The sequence below is a fragment of the Zosterops lateralis genome, assembly GCF_965231275.1.
Source record: "Zosterops lateralis genome assembly, chromosome: 10".
Classification (NCBI taxonomy): Eukaryota; Metazoa; Chordata; class Aves; order Passeriformes; family Zosteropidae; genus Zosterops; species Zosterops lateralis.
Genome location: NC_139770.1, coordinates 9,632,230 through 9,659,657, shown reverse-complemented (window position 1 = coordinate 9,659,657; position 27,428 = coordinate 9,632,230). Strand labels below are relative to the sequence as shown.

General features: G+C 52.5%; 2 protein-coding genes across 2 annotated transcripts; one reads left to right on the top strand and one right to left on the bottom strand.

Annotated features, from left to right (window-relative positions):
* Window positions 1-9,931: 9,931 nt before the first annotated feature.
* On the top strand, window positions 9,932-17,896 carry B3GNT7 (UDP-GlcNAc:betaGal beta-1,3-N-acetylglucosaminyltransferase 7). Its single transcript, XM_083868670.1, has 2 exons — window positions 9,932-10,088; window positions 14,453-17,896. The coding sequence occupies exons 1-2, from the start codon at window positions 10,078-10,080 to the stop codon at window positions 15,657-15,659; spliced, it is 1,218 nt and encodes a 405-aa protein (XP_083724796.1). The 5' UTR covers window positions 9,932-10,077; the 3' UTR covers window positions 15,660-17,896.
* A 1,910-nt stretch (window positions 17,897-19,806) lies between these two features.
* NCL (nucleolin) lies at window positions 19,807-26,961 on the bottom strand. Its single transcript, XM_083868535.1, has 15 exons — window positions 26,896-26,961; window positions 26,168-26,275; window positions 25,300-25,582; window positions 24,922-25,077; window positions 24,361-24,549; window positions 24,060-24,143; window positions 23,662-23,797; window positions 23,297-23,433; window positions 22,844-22,970; window positions 22,495-22,628; window positions 22,035-22,158; window positions 21,775-21,929; window positions 21,200-21,326; window positions 20,510-20,745; window positions 19,807-20,284 (listed from the first exon to the last, which is right to left on the bottom strand). Exons 1-15 carry the CDS (start codon window positions 26,911-26,913, stop codon window positions 20,205-20,207), a joined length of 2,094 nt encoding a protein of 697 aa, XP_083724661.1. The 5' UTR covers window positions 26,914-26,961; the 3' UTR covers window positions 19,807-20,204.
* Between the last annotated feature and the right edge of the window lie 467 nt (window positions 26,962-27,428).

Genomic DNA, 27,428 nt, shown 5'->3' with positions numbered 1-27,428 from the left:
TGGTGTGTCCACACATGGCTTCACCCCACAGCCAGGAGTGCAGTTTCCAGGTGACCTTTCCCGTGTTAAGCACAGCTTGCAAAACCTCATGCCTCTCTCCAGGCTTATAAAACTCACTCATTTGTTGTGGTGGTTTCATTTGCGATAGGAGCTGAAGAGGGACTTCACTGCTACCGAAACCTGGCGAGCGCCCAGAGGGGAGGGCGGCTGTGATGCACATCTGAGTCCTTCAGCTACTGCATTCCTCCCACCAAGATTCTGAGTTTTCCCGTTTCTGGCCCTACTTGTGGAAAAGGAGAAACAAACCCTCCAAGGAGAAATGCCTGGGCAAGAGCAGAGGTTTGTTAGGCAGTCATTAGCAAACCCCTGGTGGAGATTCCCCTTGCACCTGTTCAGCTGACTTGCAGTGTAGCACAGTCAGGGTTGTGGGTTTTCCCATTAACCCTGTTCCCAAGCCCAGAGCTGAGCTTGGTGCAGGTCCAAATGCTCCACAGGAGTAAATCAGCACAGCTTCAGCTACACTGGTGACCCTGCCACGCTGCCCACGGTGTGAGGGTGAGTGAGACCCCTTTGTCCCCATTGTCTGGTCTGTGCTGAGAGCTGTGGTAATGGTGATCTCCCTGGACAGACAGAGGAATCTGTTTTGTCAAGGGCTTTGGGTATTCTGGCAAACTGAGCAGAAAATGACAGGTGAAAAACACAGCAAGAGGCAGGAAGGAAAGAGGCAGAAAATACTCATGCAGTCTCGTGCCCGGAGGTTGCCGCTGTGTTCGTGCACATCCCCACCGTGTCAGCCAGGGCCACCAGAGTTCACCTTGCTCTTTGTGTCCCCTGAGGCATGCAGCCTTGCTGGAGAGGCTGGGACAGCTGAAAGGCCCTGGTGTTAGGCTGTGGCAGCTTGGTAAGGCTCCTTTTGGGGTACACCTGAGCACCACCCTCCCCTACAACTCCATGCATGGACTTTCCCAGCCTCCAGCACTTCACCCCTGGCCATTAGACACAAGACTCGGGGGAGGGCCAACAAGTCCCCTTGCACAAGCAGGGCCCAGTGCAGTGCAGAGGTTGGTGCTGCCCTGCACGCAGTGTGGCTCCAGCCTGCTGTCCTGCACAGCCCTGGCCCTGAGAAACTGCAAGTGGCTTTACCAGCAGCTCCTCTGATGGGGGATTTTGCAACGTTTTCAGCAAGGGCTGGTTTGGATGGTGATGCCCACCCCCCTGCTAGTTTGGGAGCTGGGCAACAGAGAAGCCCCTTCTCTGGCCCCATCCCCACACAGCAGACAGAGCCCCGCTGTTGGTCAGAGGAAGTTTGGTGAAGGCAGAAAGGAGGAAAAGATTCCTGACAGGTTTCATCTGTCCAAGCCAAGAACGGTCCCATTAGAAGCTTGTAAACCTTTTTCTTCTCAAATACATCTATTTATTTTTTTTAACTGCTGGCTGTTGCTCAAAGCGACCCGGACTGTGTGTCCATCCCATTCGGTCGAGCCTGTGCCTCATCCTGGCCCCGATGACTCCGGGAAGGTCTTTGGCTCCCCAGCCATGAAAGCCGCTCTCTCAGGGAGGGCGTGGATGTCTCCCCTTGGCCGAGAGCCTGTGCCGGCAGCGGGCGCTGGGGGGGGGCTCGGCTCGCCGGCGCTGGGAAGAAAGACTGGGCCAGTGTTCGGGGCCGAGGGCTCTGAAAGGGCTCAGTGTGTGCTGAGCGTGACTCACCCGGGCCGGAGGGCAGCTGGGAGCCGGCGAGGAGAGCGGCAGAGAGCTCCCGCAGGAGGGGCCGCCTTCCCAGGGAAAGGTGGCGAAATGGATCTCATTAGCTTGGAGTGGAGGCAGAAGGGCCCGAGGAAGGAGGGAGGCTGGGAGGTGGTGTTTCCAGGGGTGGAGGGATTTGAGGGAGCCTTGCATCACACCTGGGTGTCTGTGAGAGGTCAGGAATGAGAACGGGGCCTGGGTGTGTCTGCACGCATCACTGGACTTTCTTGTGACTTTGGGTGTCAAACGAAGCCTGGGGAAGGGCTGGGAAAGCCCCGGAAAGATCCTTGGGGTCCTTGAGAAAGGGAACTATCTCGTGTCACATTTTGGTGCTCTGAGCACTGGCTTGCAGGGCTGGGGCTCCATCCTGGCTGATGTAAAACATCCCTGGAGCTGCTGGTTTTCTTTGGCTCACTTTGGCTGTGCACTTCCCAGTCTGGCTGACACACACCCAGGCGGCTGCCAGGCTGTGCCAGCACCTTACACATCCCCAGCACCAACTCCTTGTCCCCGGGGATGTCACCTGCAGCGGCAGAGTCAGGAGGTGGCTTTTTACTTCCTGGAGCTGCTTCCAACATTGCTCATAGCTCTGGGCAGTCCCAAAGGGAGAGTGGCTTCCTGGTGGTTCCAGTTAGGACCTCTGTGCCTGGCTGCATGTGAGATGAAAAGCAGGGAGGGATTTCTGGTTTAGATTGGATGCAAGCATGTATGGGAAGGTCAAAAGCTCTGCACATGGTGGTGCTACCACCCAGAGAGGTCCCCCATGATGTGTCTGAGGATTAGACATGTCCTACTGTCTTCCAGAGGCATCATGTGCTCATGTAAGACACCAGCAAGAGAAGAGTAGAGGCCCCTTGGGGTTCAGCTTTCCCCTGTCCTGGAGCCCACAGCTGCTGGGGAGAACAGGAGGGGGCCACTGGTGCCGAGTGTGCAGAAAGCACTTGCAGTGGTGGTTGATCAGGAGATGCATCCTAAAGGGATATGCTTTTTAATGGGGATTTAGCTGACTGGATTGTGAGGGAGTTGAACTTTGATGAACAGTCAGACTAAGATATTTCCCTTTAGCACAAATAGCTGCAGTCCAAAAGCAGAGTGTCTCACCGGTGAGCAAATGGGAGGGCAGCTGATGATTCTGGGCAGCCTGGCCACATCCCTGTGCCTCCAGACCTGCAGAAAACCACCCCAGAGGCTGGGAATAATCCTATCAACTTACTGGCTGACATTTCAGGGCTAGTTCACACACCACACCTCTGGTTTGTTGATCTGTGGAGCCCTGTCGCTGAACTCTGCAGCCACATGCTTGGCATTGGCACCACGAGCTGCTTGTGCCAGGGAGTGTCCCTGTCACCTCACCCCAAGGACTGATGGGCTTTCCATCCTGCTCCTTCCATGATGCCCAGTTCTCTATCCTTTCCCACCTCTGTCTAGTGTTGGGCAGATCCTCAAAGCTTTGGCCCTGCAGGAATGACCTCTTAGGGTGGTGCATTTCTGTCCTGGTGTCACCAGTGACAGCAGGAGGATGAAGGGAAAGTAAACCATGACAGGGAGCACAGTGTGATGATATAAATGGGCTGGAAGGACCCAGGAGAGCCATCAATTTGTCCTCCACCCTGTGCAGGAGCTGGTTTCCCATGGTGAGGCAGGGATCAAGGGAGCAGCGGTGTCTGGAGCCTCCCTTCACCAAGACACTGGAAATGCCAAAGCCACGTAAGAACCGTCAGCCCAACGATGGCACGGGGCTGTGGCTGCGCCTGCTGTGAATCAGGGAAGGAGCTGGATCCATGCATTAACTCACTGGCCATCCCAACCCACAGCACAGAATGACTTCACCGTCGGGTGAACATCCCACCATGGAAACCAAACCTCAGGAATGCGTCTGGGTGTGCCGACTCTCTTCTCCTCTCTGGAGGGCTCTCTTATGTCTCAACTACTCCCAGGGTAGCAAATTGCTGTTGTCACCTCTCCCACCAGCTCCCTGAGCTGGGCTGGGGAGCAGTGCCCATGCAAGGGTCATCCCCTGTGCCCAGCAGGTCCCTGCCCAGGGGTGGCACTGCGGGCACTGCCCTCTCTTCATGCACACGCGGAAGCAGGGAGCTTTGCCATGGCTTGAGTCCAGCAGCCCCAGCCAAGGAGGGGAAGTCTGCACTCCACATGCCCTCCTTTTCCCTCTCTCCATCTCTTGCTGGAGACTGATCCACCAGTGGCTGTAGCAGAGCCCAGGTTTTGGCGACGAGCAGCAGCAGCAGCAGCAGAGTGATGATTAATGCTGAACAGAGCCACAGAGCCAGGGATGTCTGAGTTGTCTCTGCCTCTCTCCTAAACCGATTTGGCCAAAAAAGGCTAATGTTAGCATTTCTGCATCTGCCAGCTTGGGAGGGGGCCCAGCCAGAGCTCGGGGTCTCAGCAGGCATGTATGGGGCTGTATGTTTTTCCACTTGGGCTGGAGAGGGGCCGTGGGCAGGCAGCCGCCGGGCTCAGGTGACTCCTGAGCCGCCCTTTCCATCTGACTCATGAGAGACGTTGCGAGTGCTCTCCTGCCCAACGGAAAACACGTCTCCTTGCAGCTCATGGCTTCTGGGCCCATGCCAGTCCCCAGGCAGCACAGCTTCCCAGGGCTGTGCTGGCACCTGAAGCCCAGCTCTTGCCAGGCTGGAGCTGGAAGAGCGGCTCCACGGGACGATGCCCAACCAGGGCTTTACCTTCAGGCTGTGCCTGCAGCTGGCATGGCAGAACAGTCAGGGTGGCAAGGGCTGGACAGGACATGGTCCCTGCGATGGGCAGGAGCATCTCTACAGGCAGAGTTCCTGGTTTCACTGCTGGCATGACATTGCTTTCCCAACACTCCTGATTTCCTCTTCTCCACCTCTTTGGAGGGTCCAGGATGGAAGTGATTGTCCTTCAGCACTAGGACAGGTCTTTCCTTTCCCAAGGCCAAGCACCCCATCCTCCTCCTTCCTTTCTCGGTTTGGGCAGCATGAGTGTCTACCACCTCAAACCCCACATTCACATCCTGTAAGATTTCTCCATCTTATATCCTCATGGGCTTTTTTCCCAGTGCCTGGATGCCATCCTACCATAAGTTCTCAGGAAAAAACCCAGACCCTGGGGCTTTCTGCACAAGGGAAACTGAGGCACACTGAGGGTGGGGGGTCAGCACCTCTCGCTGGAGCATGTTGGGCTGGGAGAGACAAGCCAGGGCCTGTGACTCACTGTGCCCACCCTCAGGCTGTTTGCATCACACCCCAGAGCCTGCCCCCTCTGTGCCCTCTGCCCAAGCTGCAGCATTGGGCTCCCCCTGCTCCTCTGGGAAGGGAAATGTTTTCCCTTTCCCCTCCCGTTCTGCTCGCCAGCAGCGAGTGAGTCCGGTTTCCCCTGCGTGCTGCCGCCAAGCGCCTCTGGAACCACTGGAAAATGCATAAAAGGCCTGGGCAAGGCTGCGGTGAGGGTTACTCGCAGTCACAGCTGGATCCAGCTGCTGCTTTAAAGCAACAGCACAGCCACACAGGGCTCCCCAGGACACCCAGGTGTCCCAGGGGTTTCAATCCCATGGGAAGAGAAGGCGGCACCCTCACTGGGCAGCAGCCCTGAGGCTGGAGGGGGCCTTTTCACCGGGGAAAATGAGGAGGGGCAGCTAAGGACATAAACCCTTGGATGGGTCTGAGCCTGGGGTTTGCTCACCCAGGTTTGCAGAGTGCTTCCCCCTGCCCTGCTCCTGTGGCTCCTGGCAGTCCCAGCTGCATCCCACCCTTAGATCTGCAAAGGGCAACAGCAGCTTGGGGACCCCGGAGCAACGGGGGCTGGCCCAGCCATCACCCTGCAAAGCAATTTACACTCCTCCCCTATCTTTGGAAGAAATCATGCAAATCCCAGTGTTTGATTCCAGGCAGGATAGAGGGTGTGGCTTTCAGCTGTGGCTCAAGGTGTTTTGGCAACCCCCAGTGTTTCAATGTGTGAGATGCTGAGGCCGATGTAGTGGATTGGAGCAGTTGGCTGTGAGAAGGCAGAAAACCTCCTCCTGCATCCTGGGAGCCAGCGTGGACCCGTTCTGGCAGAGGAGCTGGGATGGAAACAGTCACGGGGCACTGGGGTTAATGAGTAAAATAACCCCCCCCCCCCCAGGGTCTGGTTTATGGCCACGTTAGTGTGGGCAAGCAGAGGGAGCTTTTTGTGGGGGTGGATGTCTTTCCTGGTGTCTCACGTCATGGACTGATGACGTCTGCTCCACCTTCCAAGATGCAGCAATAAGTCAGGTTAATAATTAATCCCAACTGCCTAGGGAACCTTCCCTGGGACTAAGGCAGAGCCAGGATGGTCACAGCTCCCAGTATCCCACGTGCGAGCCACCGTGATGGGCGAGTCTCACAGGACTGCTCTGTGCCATAGCATCATGAAAGGAGTCTAGAAAACAAACATGGAAGAAGAAAGGAACATTCCCTGTCCTATCACATCCAGGATGTTTGCTCCTGAGTGTGTGCAGAGTCTTGATGTGGTGCGAGTCTGGCTCAGCCAAACAAATTGCAGCCTTGACCTCCCTCCCTGCTCCAGGGTACACCACAGGTGAGTGGTTTAACAAAGAGAAACCTAAAAGTGTGACCACCCTGTGCAGCTGGTCTTGGGTCAGGCTGTGCCCTTGGTCGTGCTCCAGGCACTCAGAGGTTTGGGAGAAGAGGGCTGGTTTGTGTGTCTCCACAGGGCAACAGGACCTTGGCTTGTGTGGGAAACCCAGCCCAGGGGCCACAGTGTTGGCACAAATGGTCAGGAGGTGTGAGAGTTCCTGGAAGAAGAAGTGAGAGTTTTTTCTGTATGTATAATTTGCTGGAATGAAAATAAATCAGAAAACAACACTCACACACACCAAAAAAAAAAACCATATCAAAGAAACCAGTGCAGCTTTCCCCAGTGAAACCAATTCCAAACCATCAGTGGGAAAACACTGGCTGGGTCAATCTGCCACTAGCCAGTCTTCTGGGATTACATAAACTTCATAAAAAAAGCTCACTTCTTTCTTGGTACTATATTCTTTAATGAAACACTTTATTTCAGGTCCACTTTGAAATTAAAAAAAGGATTCTTGAAACAAAAAAAGCACTGTGGTTCACTTTGAGAACATCTAAATGAGCCACTTGGGCATCACCCCAGTCCTCTTTCTCTTTCCCTTAACCCAGGCAGTGTCCTGGGGCCCTGTTTGATGCCAACTCCAAAGCCTTGTTGTCCCCACAGATTGCCTCTCCCCATCTCCAGCAGTGCCACCAGTTGGGATAATGCTCAGGTGGGGGGTGAGTGTGTGGCACTGGGACTGGACTCTCTCCAAATGCATCCCAGGAGCCATCAGATGTAGAGATGGCTGCTGCCATCAGGAGCTAGTGTCACCCTGGCTGTCACTTGGGTGTCACCCAGGAAGATTCGTGCATTGCCTTCCCTTCTACATCCTCATCCAGTGCAATGACTGTGTGCCCAAATGCTGTTCCTCACAGGTGCCCTGCCAGCTCTCCCAGGGCTGCAGTGCCCTGGCACACCTCAAATGTCACTGGTGTTGTGGAAGGCAGAGGAACTCGGCTTTTCCATGTCCAAGCAGCACCTGCCACCCAAGAACACTTATCCAGAAATCTGCAGCTCTGCCCACAGTGCCAAAAAAGGCACCTGGTGCCTCCAAATTTCAGTCTAATGGCTCAGACCTAAGAAATGCAGGTGATGGGTGCTGCAGAGAAGGAGAGGCAGGGCTACAGATTCAGCTGCTTTGCTGGAGGCAGGGCTGGGCAGGAATGGCAGGGATATGCTGCTGGCTGAGTCTCCTGGAGTGAAAAAAAATATTCAGGTTTCTCTTTTTCATGTTTCATTCTCAGTGGAGTGGTTGTGGCTGCTCATGTGAAACCTGTTCTTGCTGGGTGCTGTAAAGAGGCAAAGGGAATGTGTGTGGAGTAAGACTTTTTAAAAGAAATATGCTTTCAGATGGATTTTTGTTCTTCCTGCTGCTTTTCTGCTTTCCCAGGGCAAATCTGAAGAGCTGAAAACTTGGTTTGTCCTAAACTTTTCTATGTAATGATGAAAAAATCATAAACAATTCTGCTTCATTTTCAGGTTCATCCTTGAAACAGGAGCTGGTTATGCCAGGGATGCCCAGGACTGTGTTTATCCCAGGCATCAGAAGCCCAGACCTGACAGGATTTAAGCCTGTAATGATTATCAGAGCTAAAGCTTCATGCAGCCACCACGCCCCAGGCCTGCAGTGCTCTCATGCAGTGGGATGTGCATCTTTTTCCCACAAAGGGGAAGGTAGGGGGTTATTTGAGCCAAAACCATGCACAGCTGCATGGAACCATTTGGAAGTCCTGTACTTGTGGCCCTACAGCTTTCCTGCAGGGAAGCAGCCATCAGAGAGGTGGGAAGCTGGGAGCATGGCTGGCACAGCTCCCTGCCCCAGGCTGCCAGGAGCCCTCCTTACCCTGCAGCAGTGTCACTGCCACACAGGAGCAGCACAGCCCTCAGGCCAGCCCTGTGCCTGGCTGGATGTGCTGATGTTGGGACATCCACAGAGCCCTGAGACTGTCACACACCCACAGCTGCCCTGGAATGGCAGCAGTCACCCCGGGGCTGTGGTTTGGAATTTACTGCATCTACCCACGAGTGGATGCTGCCATCCCTGTCCCAGTCATGGTCCCAGGACAAATTGCAAGGATGAAATGGGGGTTGTGCTCTCAGGGCTTTCCTGTTCACATCCCTTTGTGCCTCTTTGTGCAAGGGCCATTCTCCAGTGGGGTCCTCCTCCACTGTGAGCCCCTCTGTGCAGAGTGGGGTGAATTCCCAGCCATGGGCTGGCATACACCTACCATCCCTTGTGCTGCAGGGATGAAGGGTCCTTCTTACAGCCTTTTCTGGCCAAGCTGATGTTCAAGGAATCTCATGACCATGATTTTCTTGGGGCCATGAGTGCAGCAAATACAAACTTTCCTATAGGCACTGGGAACAGGCTAAAAAGGAATCAGGGAAGGTATGTATGGACTTTTGGTGGTGATAAGGACATGGGATGCTGTACAGCTGGTGCAGCCTGTTTGGGCAATGTTTTCTGGGGAGCTTTCACAGCCCCCAGGACACAGAGCTGCAGGGCATCTGGCAAAACAATAAGCTGAGATAAGGAGAAACAGATCTGGAGAAAGCAATGCAATCTTCCTCCCTAAACTGAGGTGGACGTGGAGTTTTCTTGGTGCTCTTTGAGTAGCAGAGGTTGTGTGGGTCCCTCTGTATGTCCAGTCTTGGAAAGAAGAGCCTTTCCCATGAGAAGCTCAGTGTGTCCAGGGGGTTGAGAGCTGTAGGAGACCCTGACCCTCATCACTCATGAAAAATGCAGAGGAACTGTTCAGAAAGGGACTGGGATATCTCTGCTGGACAGGAAAGGAAATATTGCAAATTTCCTGCAGGCTTCCTAGCTTGGCTTCATGGTGGACATGAGCAGCTGGTGGGACTGGGAGGGTGACAAAAAAGGAAGATATCAGAAATTACAGGGACTGATTTTTATGGCTGAAAAACACCTGCAACTGAAACATTACATTTAAAAGGAAAGAAAGGTCTTTAATCTGCTTAATGGACAATGGGATGTTCCATGCTGATAGGACATGCTGCCCCACCTCACAGGCAGGTGAGGTGTCCTTTCCTATTGGAAATTTGACCCATGAGAGGACCCAGCATGCCGAACAGGCACCTTCCTGCTGCAGCAACTCCCCATCAACCCCCTAAACCCCCAGGTGAGCTGTGGATCCCAGAAAATGTTTGAGTCCTGAACAAAGGACTGGTGGGTGCCTGGCGAGACTGGATTCCTGGGCAGAGTATTGGCCCTTGACAAGGTGTGGAACCTGAATGCGATGTGCGTCGTGGGGGAAGGGTGGGCCCCAGGAGAGGTGGGGAACTCAGGAGGTGCATTAAAGGCTGGGGCAGATTTAACGCGCCCTGAGAGGGCAGAGACACGAGGAGCCGGACTAGGACACCCCCCAGTCCCAGATCCTGCTGAGTGTCTCATCAGCAGCGGGGAGGGTCCTCAGGGAGACGTGTGGGGTGTCACCCTTAAACTCCTTGCCCTGGGAACACTAGAGAGCTGTCCGTCTGCCGGGGCGGGCGGGGAGGGGACGGGCCAGAAGGGCAGGGCAAGAGTTAACCTACCTGCTCTGCCATCCATCTCTAGGCTCCACCTCGGAGAGAGAGGGGAGGGAAAAGAGAAAAAGTAGGGGGGGGAAAAAAAAAGAAAAAGAAAAAAGAAGAGGAGGAGGAAGAGCGCAGAGAGAAGCGCCCGGACCGCGGGCAGCCCGGCCAGCAGCGGAGCGGCCGCCCCGTCCCACTCCCAGCATGTTCCAGTGGTGAGTGAGCTCCGGGGAGCGCGGAGCCCGAGCCCCGCTCCCGCACCGAATCGCGGTATCCCTGGCTCCGCTGTCCCGTGTCCTCCGCTCCCGCTGCCCAGCACCGCCGTCCCGACGCTGCGTCCTGCCCGGAGCCGGGGGACTGCGAGGTCCCCTCCCCACCGGGTCCCTCTCGAGAGTCGCCTCGGGGGTGGCGGGCCGGGGAAGGGCAGCTCTGGTGGGGAGGATGGGCACGGGGAAGCGACTAAGGTCGGAGTTTGTAACTGTCCCCTGTCCGTCTGTCCCCATCCCAGGAGCGACTCTCCGCCACCGCGGCTCTGCGGGGCTCCCAGGCGGGGTCTCCCTGGCCGCGGTACCCGGGGAAGGCTCTCTGGGGCTCCGCTCCCGACACAAATTTCTCTCCATCCCGGGGCACCGCAGCTCCGGCCCGGCGGGAGGCAGGATGGGGGAAAGGGGCAGGGGCGGCCGGTTGATGCCCCCCAATCCCTGGGGATGCCTTTCCCAGCTTTTCCCTGAGAAGAGCTGATTTGTGTGGTGGGGCCGGGGACAGCGGGGCCTCCAGCCCTGCCCGGTGGGGTCCCTGTCCCGCGGCAGCGCCAGCCTGGAGGCAGATCTCCTCGCTGGGGGCAACACCCGGGGTTTCGGCTCTTGCCTCTTCCCCAGAAGCGTGTTTTTACCACCTTGTACTTAAACCAGACGACTTTTATGAGGAGGGGACGCGTCTCCGGGCACTCTCATGGCGAGCTGCGGCCCCACTTGGTGCTTACACTCATCTATTGCACAGGTTACTTCTGGGGACATTTGGGTGCTTTCTGCCCAGCATTTGCCCCTTTATAAGATCCCCTCTCCAAATCCTTGGCATTGCCAACATACAGGACTCTGTACTGGCCATGCCTCCAGTAACTGGATCTAATTGAGAGGCCAGAAAAAACCCTATCACAAAAATAGATAGTGCTGGCGGATCAGCGAGGTTTTCACTTAAGTCCAAAGTGAACGGGATAGGGATAGAGAGCCTCTTTCTCCCGGGCCTCATCAGCCCTCGAGCATCAACACCTGAAAGGGGTACTGCCCACCTCTAATTCGAAGTTTATATTTAACTGCCTGGTGGCGCAACCACCTCGCAGGGGAAGCTTTTGAAATTTCCTTGGTGGATAAAAGGGAAGAGGACAGTGCGTGTCAAGACCTTTTCAAAGCTCTCTTGATGGCACCAACACCAGCAGTTGGTGCAGACATACCTGGCTGCCCCCGATGGGAGCCCCCCCTGTGGCTGCTACCCCTGGACCCTGCAATGCTGGCTGTCCTCAGCTCTTGGGGACACTGTGGGGACTAGCTGGGGGCTGTGCCCCAAAGAAGGATCCTAGGGGTTGGCAGGGTGACTTCTCTGTGATAGCAACAAACCCAAAGCACCTCCCTTGCCAATGCATCCCCAGAAAGCAGGAGTTACTTTTTCCATACCTAAAAGTACTTCCCATCTGAGGAGACCACAGAGCAGAAAGATGTGATCCAAAAAGATGCACAAACAACTGTTGCTCTTTGGTCGCCCAAATCCTTGGCTTGATATGGGAATTGTCTGCAGTTGTGGCTCAGGGTTCTCCCAGTCCCCATTGCTTTCCTGGCAGTGCAGGGACAGGGTTTCTGCAGGGAAAGGTGGCTGTGGGGCTCCTGGTTTCTGCTGGATGTGGTGGGACCCCGTGGTTTGCAGTCAGATCAGTAGGAAAAATCCCAGGTTCTTGTAACAAAGCAGGAATTACACGGGTGAGAACTGGGAAACAGGGTCCACTGAAGGAAAGAGGAGTAAGTTTCTGTGCAGTTGTACAACACTTCACCTACAAACACACCCAGGCCACTCAACACTCCACCTCTTAATAAAAGCTGGAATTGTCCCCTCAGCTCTGCATCAGAACCTTCTCTCTGGACCCAAGGAGAGTAAAGGGGGTCATTGCACCCATGCAGCTCCTCTCTGTTGGGCAGAGTCTGTCAAGGCTGGGAGCATGTGTGCGGTTAGTGACAGTCCTACCTATGCAAATTTTTACACTTTTTATCAGTAATTTCCTGCCTTTGGCTTCTGGAGAACCTTTAGGCATCCTTCAGGCTGGGTATTTTATTGTATGTTTTCTTCGGTGGCAGGGAGTGTAAGAAAGTGGTGGGACAGGACTGGATGGAATGGGCTTGATGCAAATGAAATTACTATACAGAGGTGACAGGGGTTATTTCTGCAGCAGTGCCGGGTATGGATGAGAGGTTTTAAACATTGCTTGGCTGTGCTTGGAGCAAAGTTGTATTGGAACTGAAGGGTTTGTAAGAATCAGTTCAAAGCTGTTCAGGCAGGGCTGGAGGGGGTTAAGGGAATGGTGAGATCTAATCAGAACTGCTCCCTCATCAGTCTCAGATGAGTGGCCACATATAAAACCGGATGAGGAATATCTATCCATTTACTCGTAATTACTTATTTCCACGCTCGCTCCCACAGTCCACACTAGTGATCACAGTTTTCCCACAACAACGTTGGGCTCAAAAGTTCTTTGTGCTTCATGGCGAAGCCAAAGACAGGAGCTCCTGAAAGCTCCTGGTTTCTGTATGGGATTCCTGTATTTCAAGGGGAGTGGAATCCTCAATCACAGTGTTGTCTCCTGCCCTGGGGAATCTGATGACTTATGGGGTGTTCCACCAAGCAGGTGTTTTGGTGCAACCTGAGGCCCAAAACTCCAGCAGCTTCACGGTGGTTCTGATCACAATCCAGTCCCCGGGTCTAGGAGAGTTTCATGGCTTTTGGGTGTTTTCTGTCTATCTGGAAAATACTTGGGTTAAATGTTTCAGGTTTAAGCCCCAAGCTCCTTCTCTGGACTGTCCTGAAGTGAAGGTGCCATGTGCCTACTAGAGATGATTCTGGTTCTTTCTGGCTCTGACAGGAGCAGGGGGCTGAGGGCTGTCCCCAGTGGTGTCACCTAGGCTGAGATGTGCTTCTGACATTAAGAGGACAGGCACAGGGGTGTCCCGAGACCAATGCTACACCTGTTTCTGTCAGCTCCACAACCCAGTGGCAGGAAAAAGGGGTCCAGAGACTGCCAAGCACCTTCTGTCAGAGCAGAGAGAGATAAGGCTGCCATTGGGAAGCTGTTGGGAGTGGAGACGAGGAGCTCAGCTGCCATCCTCCCATGCCCAGTGCTCATCCGCACAAGGGAGATGGCCTGAGGTGGTGGGAACACACAGGACTGAGGCAGGAGGGTGTTGGTGCAGATGTGCAAGCTGTGGGGCAAAGCTGAGCACTCAGGAGCTATGTTGTGCAGCTGGGCAGAGAGGGCAGTCCCCCTCCTCTGTGGCAGTGGGATCAGAAACCCACCTTTAGCTCTGTGGAAAAGCAGACTGGGGAGGAACTGTGCATCAGTAATCTCCAAGTGCAGCCTTCCCGCAGCCGCAAGGGACCTCAGGAGGATCCTGTCATGAGCTCCACCCAGGGTTTGTCCCATGAGCCAGGAGCTTCCCAGGGCTATAGGTCTGCAGCAGAGGAAAGCAGCAGGATGGCCCCAGGAAGAACTGGGTTTTATCTACTCATGCCCTGCACACCGTGGACATGCAGACACCTGATCTGTCATGGGCTGGGAAAATCTGCCCACCTAATTTCCCCTGCATTGGCTTAACACCACACAGGAAGCAACAGGACCCAAGGGCTGCCAAGTACCCAGGAGTGCCCCCAGAAGATACTGGTTCTCAAAGTGGTTGTTAGGGATGTCTTTTTCCCACTGAACTGTGAAATTTGACTCAAATGGCTTTTTTTTTTTTGTCCTGATGTGCCATTCTGAAATGAAGCAGTAATGTTAACTCTTGTGGTCTTCCCAGCTCTGGTTTCTCAGTGCTGTGTTACCTGTGATGCCAGTCTAGGCCATGGATAGTATGTCTCTCTTGGAGCTAAGGCTTTGGTAGAAAATATAATTCCCTCTTGCTCTTGTCCTAAACTGCAGTTTTCAGATGGCTGAAACATCAACTTCCCTTGGGACTTTCTTCTGAAACAGCTGCCTTGCTGAAACTCTCACCCTGACTTCTCTCTCAGCCCGTTTTCATCTTCCCTGTGAACCCTTCCCTGATCCTAGCACTGGGGTTATCAGATGACACTGCAGCCACCCCCACATACCTTGTGCTTTTTCCTACAGTGAAGTGTGGCCCCAGGGCCACTCCACAAGCAGGATACAGCTGGGAAGAGTATGCATGGAGGCATCCCACAGCTCTTCCCACGAGGCTTCTGCTCCTCAAATGGTGATGGAACACAGATTATGAGCATCCCATGACCTCTAAAAGAAGTGCTTTTGCAGACAAGCCTCTTGAAGCCTGTAGTTTCTTTTCCTTAACTCCTTGTTTCTTCCCTTTAGGAAGAAGAATATCTACAAAACAGTTTGTCTCTCCTTCTTGCTGATCATTACAGTGACGGTGCTGCAGCGCGGAATGGCCCCAAACCAGTTCATGCAGGGCCAGCAGCAGAAAGAACTGCCCCCTTCAGAGCCCTTGAAATCACAGAAGAGAGACAACGCCTTCTCCATCGGCAGCACTTTCTGGAAGACTTTCTCCAAGAAGGAGAAAGTTCCTGTGAGGGAGGAGGGCATGACGGCAAAGCAAACAAAATCCTGGGATGTCACCACTACCAACTGCTCAGCCAACCAGAACTTGAGCAAGGTGGATTGGTTCAAAGGGTTGGAGCGCAACTTCCAGCAGTTCCTGCTCTATCGGCACTGCCGCTACTTCCCCATGCTGATCAACCACCCAGAGAAGTGCAGTGGGGATGTCTACCTGCTCATCGTGGTCAAGTCCATCATCACGCAGCACGACCGCCGCGAAGCCATCCGGAGGACCTGGGGCCAGGAGAAGGAGGTGGAGGGCAAGAGGATCAGGAGGCTGTTCTTGCTGGGCACTGCATCCAAGGAGGACGAGAGAGCCAACCACCAGAAATTGCTAGATTATGAGAATCACATCTATGGGGACATCTTGCAGTGGGATTTCCTGGACAGCTTCTTCAACCTCACCCTCAAAGAGGTCCATTTCCTGAAGTGGGTCGACATCTACTGTGACAACATCCACTTCATCTTCAAAGGTGATGATGATGTGTTTGTGAGTCCCAGCAATATCCTGGAGTTCCTGGAGGACAAGAAGGAGGGACAGGACCTCTTTGTGGGGGATGTCCTCCAAAAAGCCAGGCCAATCCGTAAGAAGGAGAACAAGTACTACATCCCCAGTGCCCTCTACAACAAAAACATCTACCCACCCTACGCAGGGGGTGGAGGCTTCATCATGGATGGAGCCCTGGCCAAGAGGCTGCATAAGGCCTCAGAGACACTGGAGCTGTACCCCATTGATGATGTCTTCCTAGGGATGTGCTTGGAGGTCCTTAGAGTGTCACCTGTTGGGCACGAGGGCTTCAAAACTTTTGGCATTGTGAAAAACAAGAACAGCAAGATGAACAAGGAGCCATGTTTTTACCGGAGTATGTTGGTGGTTCATAAACTGCTGCCTCCGGAGTTGCTCCACATGTGGGACTTGGTCCACAGTAACTTGACATGTGCAAGAAAACTCAATGTCCTTTAGCTCCATCTCTCTCTGGTGAGCTGAGACTGTAGGAGCTGGGATAACTGATCCCTGCTCTGGGGTGGGGTGAGCCTCTGCTGGTGGCACACAAATCCTTCAGGGGCACTGCTCTCCCGGGTGAGGAGGGCAGAGACGCTGTGCTCATGGACAGTTTGCAATATTGTTTGTTCCTGTACTGTATTGTGGTTCACGTATCTCCAGCTGGGTTGGGAGTTGCTGAAAAAGAGAAAAAACCCAACAAAACACGACAAGTCTAGCACAAAATGGAGAGAGGGCAAAGAGGTTTGTGCTCTGTGTTAGATACTTCCTCCACAGCAGCATGATGAGTGGAGGGATGGAGGGAGGCAGGGATGGATGTGGCACTGGCACTTTTTGGAGATGTTCAGGGTCTGGCTATCCAGGGAAGCTGCTTCAAGGGAGTTTGGCCGATTACAAGTGCATTGGCCCTTCCTGACTCAAAAATCTTGGGATTTAATTCGTTATCTCAAATTTCTCCTCCATGCAAGGTTTTGGTAACAGACCCTGTGTGCTTGGGGTTCACCCCCACCAAAGTCCTCTGTGTCCCCATATGCAGCTGGGGAAAGGGGCTCTTCTCCAAGGCTGGCCCTCAACAGCCCTGAGTCCCCATTAAGGTTTCAGCCCGGCACTCAGGGGACTGGGGTCCTTGTCCCTGTCAGAGGGTTCCAGGCAATGGTTGCTCTCAGCACCAGTCTGGGTTGTGCTTGGCTCCCTGGCCCCTCTGCAGCCTTACTGCACGTGTCCTCAGAGGAATGCACCCAGCTGAAATTCCTCAGGGATTTGTTCCTCCTGGCAGGAAAGAGACTAGGCCAGCTGCACTTGCCTGTGGCTGAGGAAGTGGTGGAGAAAACTGGTGGCCTCCCTTGGAGTGCCCCAGGGATTTGTCACTTCTGGGACCCTACTTCCTGGGCATCTTAGGGGGTGCTGTGGGGAGACCTTCTTCGTTCTGTACAGCTGCCTTCATGCCTTTGCCTTGCAGGAGACAACAGCCCCAAAGGCCCTGTTTCTGGCTGCTTCAGTTTCAGCCCTGGTTTGTCAGCAACTGCAATGCTCCAATGTTGGAGATATTGGTTCTGCTCTGCCATGAGGAGCAGGGTCCAAGGGGACAAAGTGAAGGCAAGCTGGTGTTCCACATGTTTGCTTCTCTCAGGGTTGTTGCAGTGTTTATTCTATGGGCTGAGATGCAGGAGCATGACAGGGAATGGTGTCGCAAGACACGGCCTTTTTCCTTTGGGCTGAAAGGGCCACGAGCTCTTGAGGGGAGCCCTGGGTTGGCTGCTTTGGTGGAAACCACCCAACAGAGAGACATGTGGCCACACAAGGGCCACGGACGCTCTCCAGCCACTGACTGCAGGCATGAGCAAAGCCACAGGAATGTGCAAAGCCACAGACGCTCACACACAAGCTCCCAGGCACAGGGTCTGTGCACACAGATGTCCCTGTGTGTAGGGCTGGCATGCCAGATGTCCCTGCAGGGGGTGGACACACACGGCCACATCCATGGCCCTGACCACGCACAGTGAAACACGGGCACATGCCCTTACTCCCTCCCCATCTCTGGTGCCAGACATTAAAAGGAAAAATAATTTACTACCTCAACGGTCCCCCTGTGCAGTGCCTTTTTTTTTTCCTTTCTCTTTTTCTTAATGCGTTTTGGAAACTGGCCTGTTTCATTTATTCCAAGTATAATCTCCAGGTTATAAAACAAATTTAAAAAGGGCATAAACCAGTGAAAAGGGTACCCACATGCCAAGCCACACCACTCTCAAAATGGCCCTGCTTGGATAAGATGCAGATTTGAAGAGGAGAAAGAGAAAGAGCCAGTGCTGCCCAAGGCTCAGCTGGTGGTCATACTGTGAAACTGAATGTACAATGCACCAGGTGCCTGGAGCAGCAGGGCAGAGTCCTGAGGGCATTTTTGGTACCTACTGGGCTTAGGCAGCACACAACTCTTTCTTTTTCCTTCCAACAGGAGTGAGTTCATAAACACTTTCTAAATTGATAATTCCATAATTTATGTCAGGTACAATACTTCAGGCTGTACATTTATCCTGGATGCAGGTTCAGCTCTCGCTCTCTGTAGCAATGTGTACGGTGAGCCAGGGCTGTGTGCAGACATCTCTCAGTGTTGTTCTTCACCTGGTGGGACCTGTACAGAGAAACCTTGTAGAGTTTGGTGAATATTCTAGTTTCTAAATAAAGGTTAAAAGAAGAAGAAAAAAAAATCCTACAAGCCTTCACCTTGTTTAATTATTAGTGAGTTTCTGCTGGGAATGAAACCTGGCAAGGGGCTACAGTGACAAAACTACACCTTGGAGTGGGCATCTGGACACTATCTGCCCTATTCCAGTTTGGCACAGCTTCCTTGTGGAGCCTGGAATGGTAACAAGGCTGGTGGGTATTTTCTCTCTTTCAGGCACTCCTCCATCTCCATTTCAAACTAAACTTCAGATCCTCCTGGTTCCCTGCAGGGAGGAGCTTCTCATGTCAATGTTCTCTGTGGCAAAACCCACCTCAGCAGGGCTGGAAACTCACTGGTTTTGTTGAGCAGTCTTGTGCAGAGGATGGGCACCTCCTGTCCCTGTTACCTCCCCACAGCAGGACCTCGCTCACTTCCACAGTGGAAACACCACCATGGGGTAACACAACTCATGATCATGAGGTTTGAATGTGGCTGGGGTGGAGAGAAGGAAAGCCTCAGGTGAACCCCTGGGTCTCACCTTGGCGTTTGGGCACCGGGGGGCTCAATTTCCAGGGGGCTCAGTTTCCCAGCTGGGTCACTCCCAGTGCTGGGGAGCAGAGGGACCAGCAAAGGGGACCAGAACATACTGTACTGGGCAGGCTGGGCCATCTGTCATTGGGGCTGGCTTCAGGGCACCAAAAATTTCATATCATATGCACGGACAAAATGCAAATGCTGAGTGGATGCACTCATGGATACTCCTGGCCATTCCCTCCCCCACTGTCATATGCCCCTGTGTGCCACGTGTCGGGGAGCGGGCTGGGGCCGTGTCGCGGTGTGATGTGCCGGCTCAGCCCGAGCCTGCCCGGGCCGTCCCCTCCCCTCACGAGCGGCCCCGTCAGTCATGGCGGGAACCTCGCGGCGCGCGGGCGGCTGCTGCCCCCTGGCGGCCGCGCCCACCCTGCGACCATTTGCCGCCGGGCGGCGCGTGCGGCCCCAAAATGGCCGATGGCGAAGACACAGAGCACACAAACCCCTCGGCCCGGCAGCTGAAACCACCTCAGACACCACTGGGTTAGTTTTAGCCACAGGGAATGGCCTTTGGCAAAGGGCTCCATGTTGGGAAGCCAGGGAGAAGTGGCCACAGCAGGGCAGGGAAGGTCCCAGCACTGGCCGAGTGTGCCAGGAGGGTGGAACAATCCGTGACCGCAGCCAGAGCTGGAAGGCACTGCCACAGGCCAAATGCCAAAGGCCAGGACAGGACCTTTCAGCAGGTCAGGGTTAGTAGTCTTACAGGACCTTGTGCCCAGGAAAGCTCAGCTACACAGCCTTGCTTTCAGTGCCCATGTTCTCTACACCCACAGCCACAGGTCTGGGAAAACCACGTACTCCAACAGCTGCCACTACGGGGCAGCATCCCCCAAGCCTGGCTAGAAAAACGTCCTTCATCCCCATGCTGGTGCCTGACCTGGTGGGAGGAATGGGAGCATGCCTCAGTTTGGTTGCAAACAAGCAGCCACTTATCCCAAACTCCTGTTTATCTATTTGCTTCACACTTAAGAGGCAAGAGGAGACAATTTGGAATGAAGAACACGAGAAAATGCTCACAGGAGAGTGCAACTGAACTGCAGGGCCTTAGTACAAGATCTGATTTACTTTGTTTAAAAAGAAAGTAGAAAAGCAATTGGCTAGCAAGCACCGTAACAGCATCTTCAGTTAAAAATAAAATAAGGTTGTGGTTACAGAGAGCTTACCTTGGCCATCATATTCTTCTCCCCTACTGCCTAACACAGCATACATACACTGCTGGGAGCTGACACAGGCTAGAGCAAAGCAGGACAGAAGCTGTTGCTGTGACACCAATGACCTTAACCCAAAGAGGGAAGGCTACATACAGCCTGTTCCTCACAGCCTTGGCTTCATTTAGTTGCAGAGAAGTAACACGAACCAGTTTAGGTCCTTTAATCTGTCCAGGACAGGGTGCTGAAGCACAAATGATAAAACATTCTGCATTTTTACAGCAAAAATGCTACAGAAGTTTATAGGAAAAAAAAAAATTTGTACATGGGTAAAACATTATAAATTCAAGACAACTCACAGACAAGGGGTAAATTCCCACATCTACCACTCTTTGTTTTAAAAAGTTCATTTGAACAGGCAAGCAGTCAAAATGGCTTGCTCTCTCTTCCTTGAAATGAAAATTTTATCTTCCAAGTGGCTCACAGTACTGCTTCGCTTCTTGGAATGTCCTCCGAAGGCTCCGCCAAGATCAAAGGAGAATAAAAACCCCCGGAGTCCTTTCAGATAGTCTTGGAGAGCAGGAGAAGGGAAAGGAAAGGGAAAGTTTATTCAAACTTGATCTTCTTCCCTTGTGGCTTGTGATCTCCACCTCCTCCTCTGCCTCCTCGGAAGCCACCTCCTCTACCTAGAAAGAAAATCATTGTAAAAACCAGAGTTACCACTGTAGTATTTATCATATGCACACAAATATATTGCAGTGGTGTATCTATATCACTGCCCTTCCAAACCCATCCTGGCACAGGACAGAAAATAAATTTGCATCCAATGCTCCACACCATAACCTCAGGAATGACTTTGGGTTCATTTCTGAGCACACCCCTTCCAAACAGCAGCATTTGCTTCCTCTTACCTCCAAATCCACCTCTGCCACCACCTCTGCCACCACCTCTGCCACCAAAGCCGCCACCTCTTCCTCCTCGGCCACCTCCTCTGCCACCACGACCACCAAATCCACTGCCACGCTGGAAGTCACCCTTTGGCTTGGCAAAATCAAGGATCACTTTGTTTCCATCTATCTCTCCATCTTCCATGGCTTCTTTAGCTGCTTTGGCATCTTCTGCAGAGCTGAAGTCCACAAACCCAAACCTAGGAAACAGGTTACAAGAGCAAGTCAGTCACATTCCACAAGCTGCAGCACCACCTACAGGTTCCCGACAGAAATCCCTTCAGACTCAAACACGAGCACTTCTGCATCCCACAGGGATGTGTCGCTTGTAGGACAGCAGTGGCTAATCACAGTCGATGGAACTCCACTGTGAGGTTGCCAGTACTGAACAGTTAATTTCCTTCTCGTGCGAATCCATCAGCTGCCACGGAGATTTGTCGGCAGGAAGGAGCTCATTGAGAAGAGGTGAGAAGTAATAAACACATGCTGCCCTCCATCAGTGGACCCAAAGCTGCGTGTTCTCCGCTCCTACCCTATTTACCAGTTTCAAAAAACCACCCACATAAGCAGGAGAAACACCCTGCATTGCAGAGATCAGTTAAAGTGAGGTGCTCTGTAGCACCTGAACCCTGGCCCAGGTGATGTTTAACCCACCCTTTAGATGATCCAGTGTCTCTGTCTGTGACTATTCTCGCACTTATGGAGCCTTCAAATGATTCTCTTAACGTCTCCTCTGTGGTGTCCTCTGAAAGGCCTCTGACAAACAATGTTTTGCTTTGCTCTGTGAAAAGGGAACACATTCAGTACTCATTCAGCCTGATCAAGGCAACCTTCAGTCTCATAACATCACATCCAGCTTGCATTATGGGCTCCCAGTACAGCTCTCAGGGATAAAGGGGTTGATATAAGGAACAGCTCAAGCATCTGAAATCCATGAAAACCTTTTCAGGACTGCAGTTAGAGCCTGACATCAAAGGATTTCCATCAGCCAACTTGATACTGCCAAATTAAGTTTGCCCAGCTCCCTTTTTAAAATACATTGCTGGATCAGAACTTGACTATCTAGAGGAATTTGACAACAGTTTCATCAGCATTTCAGATAATCAGTCATCATATCCAGCACATTTGCTTACAATGCTTGGCATGTCTGTTTTTCTTTTAAAGCACCCCTAGATTTGTTGGGACAGTGCCCTCCTGCCACAGCTGCAGACCAAACATGAAACACTTACGATTGAATCCTCCTCCTCGTGCATTCGCGTTCCCTTTCTGCCATGATGGTGAACTGAACTCCAGTCTGATTGTTCTGCCTTCGATCTCTGTGTTGTTACAGGAATTCAATGCCTCTCTGGCATCCTCAGCTGTGGCAAAATCTACAAATGCATACCTGTGTGGAGAGGAAGATTCCAGTCAGTCTGGAAGCAACAAGGGATTCCTGGAGGCAAGTCGTTTGCAATGCCAGCCTGGGGGTCAAAAGAAAGGCACAACATACCCTTTAGGCCTGCCCTGGTTGTTCTGTGGCACCTTGATGGAAGCAGCTTTCTTAAACACTTCTTGGAGAGTCTCTTCTGTAGCAGCATATGAGAGGTTGTTGACAATTAGCGTCTTCGACTCTCCTGTGGGGAAATGTCAGTGCTGTTAAGTGCAAGTTTGGAGAAGGAGAGGTCTCTTTCCTCTAGTTATCACTCTGCCAAGGTGTAATACCTGTTACCCTTTCCTCACCTCAAGGTGAGGCACAAAGCCAAATCCAAACTTGTTTTATTCACTGATACCAGTTGCCCCCCTTGTCTGAAACATGCAGTAGAGACATAAAATGCATAGGATTCAGAGCACAAGTCAGGCAAAAGGTCTGGTAGCTTAATTTTCTTGCAGTATTTCAAGCTGCCATACTCCCAGGAACTTCTGAAACAAGTGAAAATGAATCCTGAATGTCATGAAAGTATGGAAAGTACCTTTCTGATGTTCTTGCTGGCTCTTCTCTCCAGTGAAGTCAATGACCACGGCACGACCCTCAATTTCTGTGCCCTGTTTCTCCTCCAGAGCTTTGTTTGCCTCAGCTTCTGTTTTGAATTCAACATAGGCCATCCTACAGCACAGAAAAAAATGTAAGCAAACACCTCCTTCCAGGAATGACAGTTTGAGAATGAGGGAGGAGAAAGACGTAAAAGAATAATGCTGCAAAAGCAGAACAACTAATGCAGCAGCAGGTACCTTAAGGCAGCCAAAGGACATGTAAGCTAATCAGAATATGCCAAGAGCTAAAGGAACAGCAAACACACCACAGTCCTCTCAGCTACACACCCTTTGCTGCTCCCGTCCTTGTTCATCACTATCCGGACTTCCATGGCGTTTTCAAACACCTCCTTGATCTCATCCTCGGTTATGCGGTAGGGCAGGTTCTTCAAAAACAGCGTTCTGGCATCTCTCTCTGCAAAGACAAATTTACTTTCAGGTTACAGCTAAAAATCCCTCCTCATCCACACTGCCAGAGCAGTGACAATCAGCAAGTTGATCCAGCAAGCATTCACATTATGAGAAGTTGCAAAAGCAACTGTAACGAAAGTTAATGAAACTACTGTACTTCTCTTAAGGGCATTAAGTTCAAAAAACAGGTTCTAAAGCTTCAAAAAGAAACACATTTCTTCCTCAGACCTCCCAATATGCACTATTTCTTGGGATCACATTTGCAGATATTCCAGTCTGAACTTGTATATCTGTATGTAAGCATTGTAAAAACTCTTTATCAGGCCGTACCTTTCTTGTCTTCCTTCATAGTTTCCTTGCTCTTTGCTTTTTCTAGTTTGATTTCCAAACCCATTAACTTCTTTCCATTCATTTGGAGAGCTTTATCCAGATCCTCGGCAGATGAGAAGTCCACATAGCCAAACCGCCTGAAAGAACATCATCTTTGAGACCTCAGCTGATCCATCTCTGCCAGCAGAGACCATAAACAGAAACCCAACACCAGAGAGGTTCCTGCTGGTAAAGTTTCAGGCAAAGTTAAATTTGCAACCACCCCAGCATCTTAAGGGGAACCAGCACTGACACACTTGCATCCCTCTGAACAAATTAGTGCCAAATATAAGAAATAAGGAGCAAAATTTTACTGATGAACTCACTTTGAAGAACCAATTCTGACATCTAAAACTTCAATATTCTTCTTCCCAAAGAATTCTCTGAGGCCAGTCTTTAGCTCTTCAAACTCCTTGGTGCAGACCAGATTTCCAACAAATACAGAGAAAGCTGAGTTGGGTGCTTTAAAAGAAAAGATAATAAATAAAGTGGGGGTTTTTTAAGGCAGCTTTTAAAACTGGGAGCCAGACTCCAGACAGCTTTAGCACATCAGTTTTTGCTTTAAAGTGACATCATATTTCAGTATTAAGTCCCTTATAATCATCATTTGTGCTGGGAAACCCCACCCCTGACTTCCTGGACCTTCAGAGTTACATTCCTCATGCAACAGAGTCCAATCACAGTCCATCAAACAAGCATCATTTGAAGAACCCACACCACTTACCATCTGTTTTCTTTTTCTTGGGCTCTGGTGCACTTTTATTGGCCATTTCTTTCTTCCTCTTTCCAGGTGCTTCCTTGACAGGTTCTGTGACAGAAAACAAAACAACACTGAAAAATACAGAACTTTTCCTACATTGAATCAACACAGGAGCAATAACGTTTACACTAATCATACACAAGACCTCCTCTTGTCATTCAGCAGGCTGCTCCTCAGCACGAAGGACCACTATAGCACAACATTTTTGTTCAGGTATCTTTCCTATTTTTTTAAGAGTTATGGTCTTAAAAACATTGAAACTCACTTTCATCCTCACTTTCCTCCTCAGCATCCTCTTCATCCTCTTCCTCTTCATCATCATCCTCATCGTCATCCTCCTCATCATCTTCCTCATCTTCAGATTCTGCTGCCTTGGCTTTTACTGGTGCAGCCTTGGCTGGAGTGGCTTTCTTCACTGGAACAGGGGCTGTGTCCATGGCTTCATCTTCAGATTCTGAAACAAGATGAGCACAATATTCAGACAGTTCCATCTTAAGCTTCTTTTAAAACTAAGAAAACAAAATGCTGTTAGGCAAAATGTTTCTTATGCCTTCTTAAGTTTCTGTGTTCTCAGGAAAAAAGTTTAATACAGTTAATTTTCACAGAAGTTGTCTCTCTCTCAAGTTTTACTGCATCAAAAAAACCCCCCCAATACCTGTTCACCAATAGCAAGTTTTATTAACAATGGAGAAATTAACACCCATTCAGCAACATGAACAGCAGCCAGCTAAAACCAGCTAAGCACACACTGCCTCACTCCCATAATCCATTTAGTTACCTCCCTCCCCCAGCTCCCTGTAAGTGTTTAATAATAAACATCTTATACCATCGTCTTCTTCATCGTCGTCCTCATCATCCTCTTCATCCTCATCCTCCTCCTCAGACTCCTGCTTTGCTGGCATAGGTGCAGGCTTTTTGGCTGGTACTGCTGCAGGTTTTTTGGCTGCAGGCTTCACAGGCATTGGTGGCTCCTCTTCCTCATCTGCACCAACAGTACAACAAGTCTTTACTACTAAGGTTTAAAGGATGAGTGGTATAGGTAAAAAGTACTTAGAGCTTCCCAAAATTTTGTCCAAGTGTTGAGGAAACAACAATCAAGAAACCAGGAGATGCTTTACAGGCTGTGTGTAAGGCAGCTGCAGCCCAAGCTCTCCTCCAAACTTCACCCATTGCCCACCTCTCACTTGAAACTCTTTTAACTTACCAGAATCTTCTTCATCATCGTCATCCTCCTCATCATCATCTTCGTCATCATCTTCCTCTTCACTCTCCTCCTTCTTGGCATTCTTTCCATTTTTTGCTCCTTTGACTACGACAGCGGCCTTTTTAGGAGTTGGAGCAGCAGCCTTTTTGGGCTGTGGAGTAGCCACTGCTTTCTTTGCAGGTGTAACTGCCTTTTTTGCAGGAGTAGCAACTTTTTTTGCAGGAGTTGCAGCCTTCTTGGCTGGTGTAACAGCAACTTTTTGTGGTTTCTTCTGGGGGATCATCTGAAAGACACATTAGTGTAAGACTCATGCTGGTCTGTTTTAGCCACCATTACTTCACTATCAAACATATGGCAACTGAAATCTGAAACATATCCTCCTGACAGTTTCTGTTAAGTTACTTTAAATGCCCATCCTGATGAATTAATAAAGCTCAAACCCAGCTTTTCCATGCTTTCAAAAGCCTGCTTATGGAACATCAAAGCACCTCTAAATTTTCTGGTCCTGACCCAAGACCAGTGGTGTCTAACAGCATTCAGCATCTTGAAATTTTTACACTTGCACATTATCTGCATGTGACAAATCTCATATTGCCCATTGCTAGGGTTGTTAAGTACCCAGTTGCTTATCAGCCTTAGGACAGCTTTAAGACCCCAGCAGTATTTCCAAAAGCCTAGAAGTACAGACTTAGTAGTTGAGCTATTTCTCCCCACACTGCCTTGGCTTTAAAAAATCCAGTTTATTCTTTAGCCACAGTTTAGTGAGGAACAACGACCGGTTATTAATGTCCTGTTACAGTGTAACCCACAACCCCCATGACACTTCTGTAACGCGCATCCTTTTAGATTTCATCTCTAGATCAATCACCTCTTCTCCGCTGCTTTCCTCTAGATCAGAGGACTCCTCTTCCTCACTTTCCTCGAACTTTTTCGGGGGAGGAGCCATTTTTTTCTGTTTCACCTGATTCTTCGGGGTCTGAAAAGAGAGGGCGAGCAGCACGTTTAGCCCCCATGCTCACGCGGGTCGCCTGCCAGCGCCCGCTCCAGCGGGCACAATCGTCCCCACCACGTGGCCGCCCTCCGGCCCCCACGGCGCTCCAGGGGCGGCCCGAGGGGCGCGGGGTCGTTCCCGTTCCCGCCGGTGTGCGGGGCCTTCCCGGGGCCGCCGGGCGCTCCCACGTGCTCGGTGTCCGCGCGCCCCACGTGGCCGCGCTGTGACGTAGCCCCGCCCCCCCTCGCGCGCGCTGGCCCGCACGCGGGGCCCACCCGCGCCCCTCACACTCAGACACGAGCCCCCGGCCCGGCACCCGCCGCCCTCGCCCCTCCCGCCCCGCGCCCCCGCCCGCGGCCACCACACGGAGCGGAGCGGGACCGGGGGGGAGCTTGAATCCGCAGACTCCGGGCCCGCGGCCCCTCCCCTCGCCGCCATCTTCACGGCGAGGGAAATCAGGCCTGGAGCCACCGCGCGGCCCGAGCGCACAGTGGAGAGAAGGCGGCCCGGTTCTTTCTCCGATACTCCGCCATCCGCACCCACCCGCCCCGTCATGGCGGGATCCGCCCGCTGCCCGCCCGGCGGCGGCGCCCCGACGCCCTTACCTTGGTGATCTTGACCATGATGGCGGCGGTGCCTGGCGGCGCAGGGGCGGCGGCCGGGCTGTGTCGGGAGTGGGGCGGGCGCGTCCGGCGCGGCGGCGGCGCGGGGGGATCGGGCCGCGGGCGGGCGGCGGGAGCGGCGGGGACGCGCGGGTGGCCGGGCCGGGCACTGACACGAAAGAGCGAGCGCGCGCCCCTTCCGCCCCCTTTCCTAGCCCCGCGTCGGGCCCCGCCTCCACCGCCCCCGCCTCGGCCAATCGCCGCGCTCGCCGCGCCGACAAGCCAATCGTAGCCCCCGCCCCTCGAGCCGCTGCGCCAATCGCCGGCGCTCTGCTATCAGCCAATCGGGGGGCGCGTTACAGCCCCGGGGCCGTGCGGCGGGGGGCGAGCGCGGGGGGACGCACTGCCCGCCCGGGAGGACTTGGCCTCAGCCAATGGGAGGGAGGCAGCTCGGCGCCTGCGCGCTGATTGGGCGGCGGGGCCGGGCCCAGGGAGAGCACGTGGCGGGCGGCGGCCACGTGGTGGGGCCGGGCGGG

What these genes read in the sequence shown, in the direction of transcription:
- NCL (XM_083868535.1), bottom strand. An exon ending in CGATGATGAAGAAGATTCTG is followed by an intron (nt 25,078 to 25,299) that starts GTAAGTTAAAAG and finishes CTGTTGGTGCAG; the next exon opens with ATGAGGAAGAGGAGCCACCA. An exon ending in AACCAGGGCAGGCCTAAAGG is followed by an intron (nt 21,930 to 22,034) that starts GTATGTTGTGCC and finishes CTCTCCACACAG; the next exon opens with GTATGCATTTGTAGATTTTG.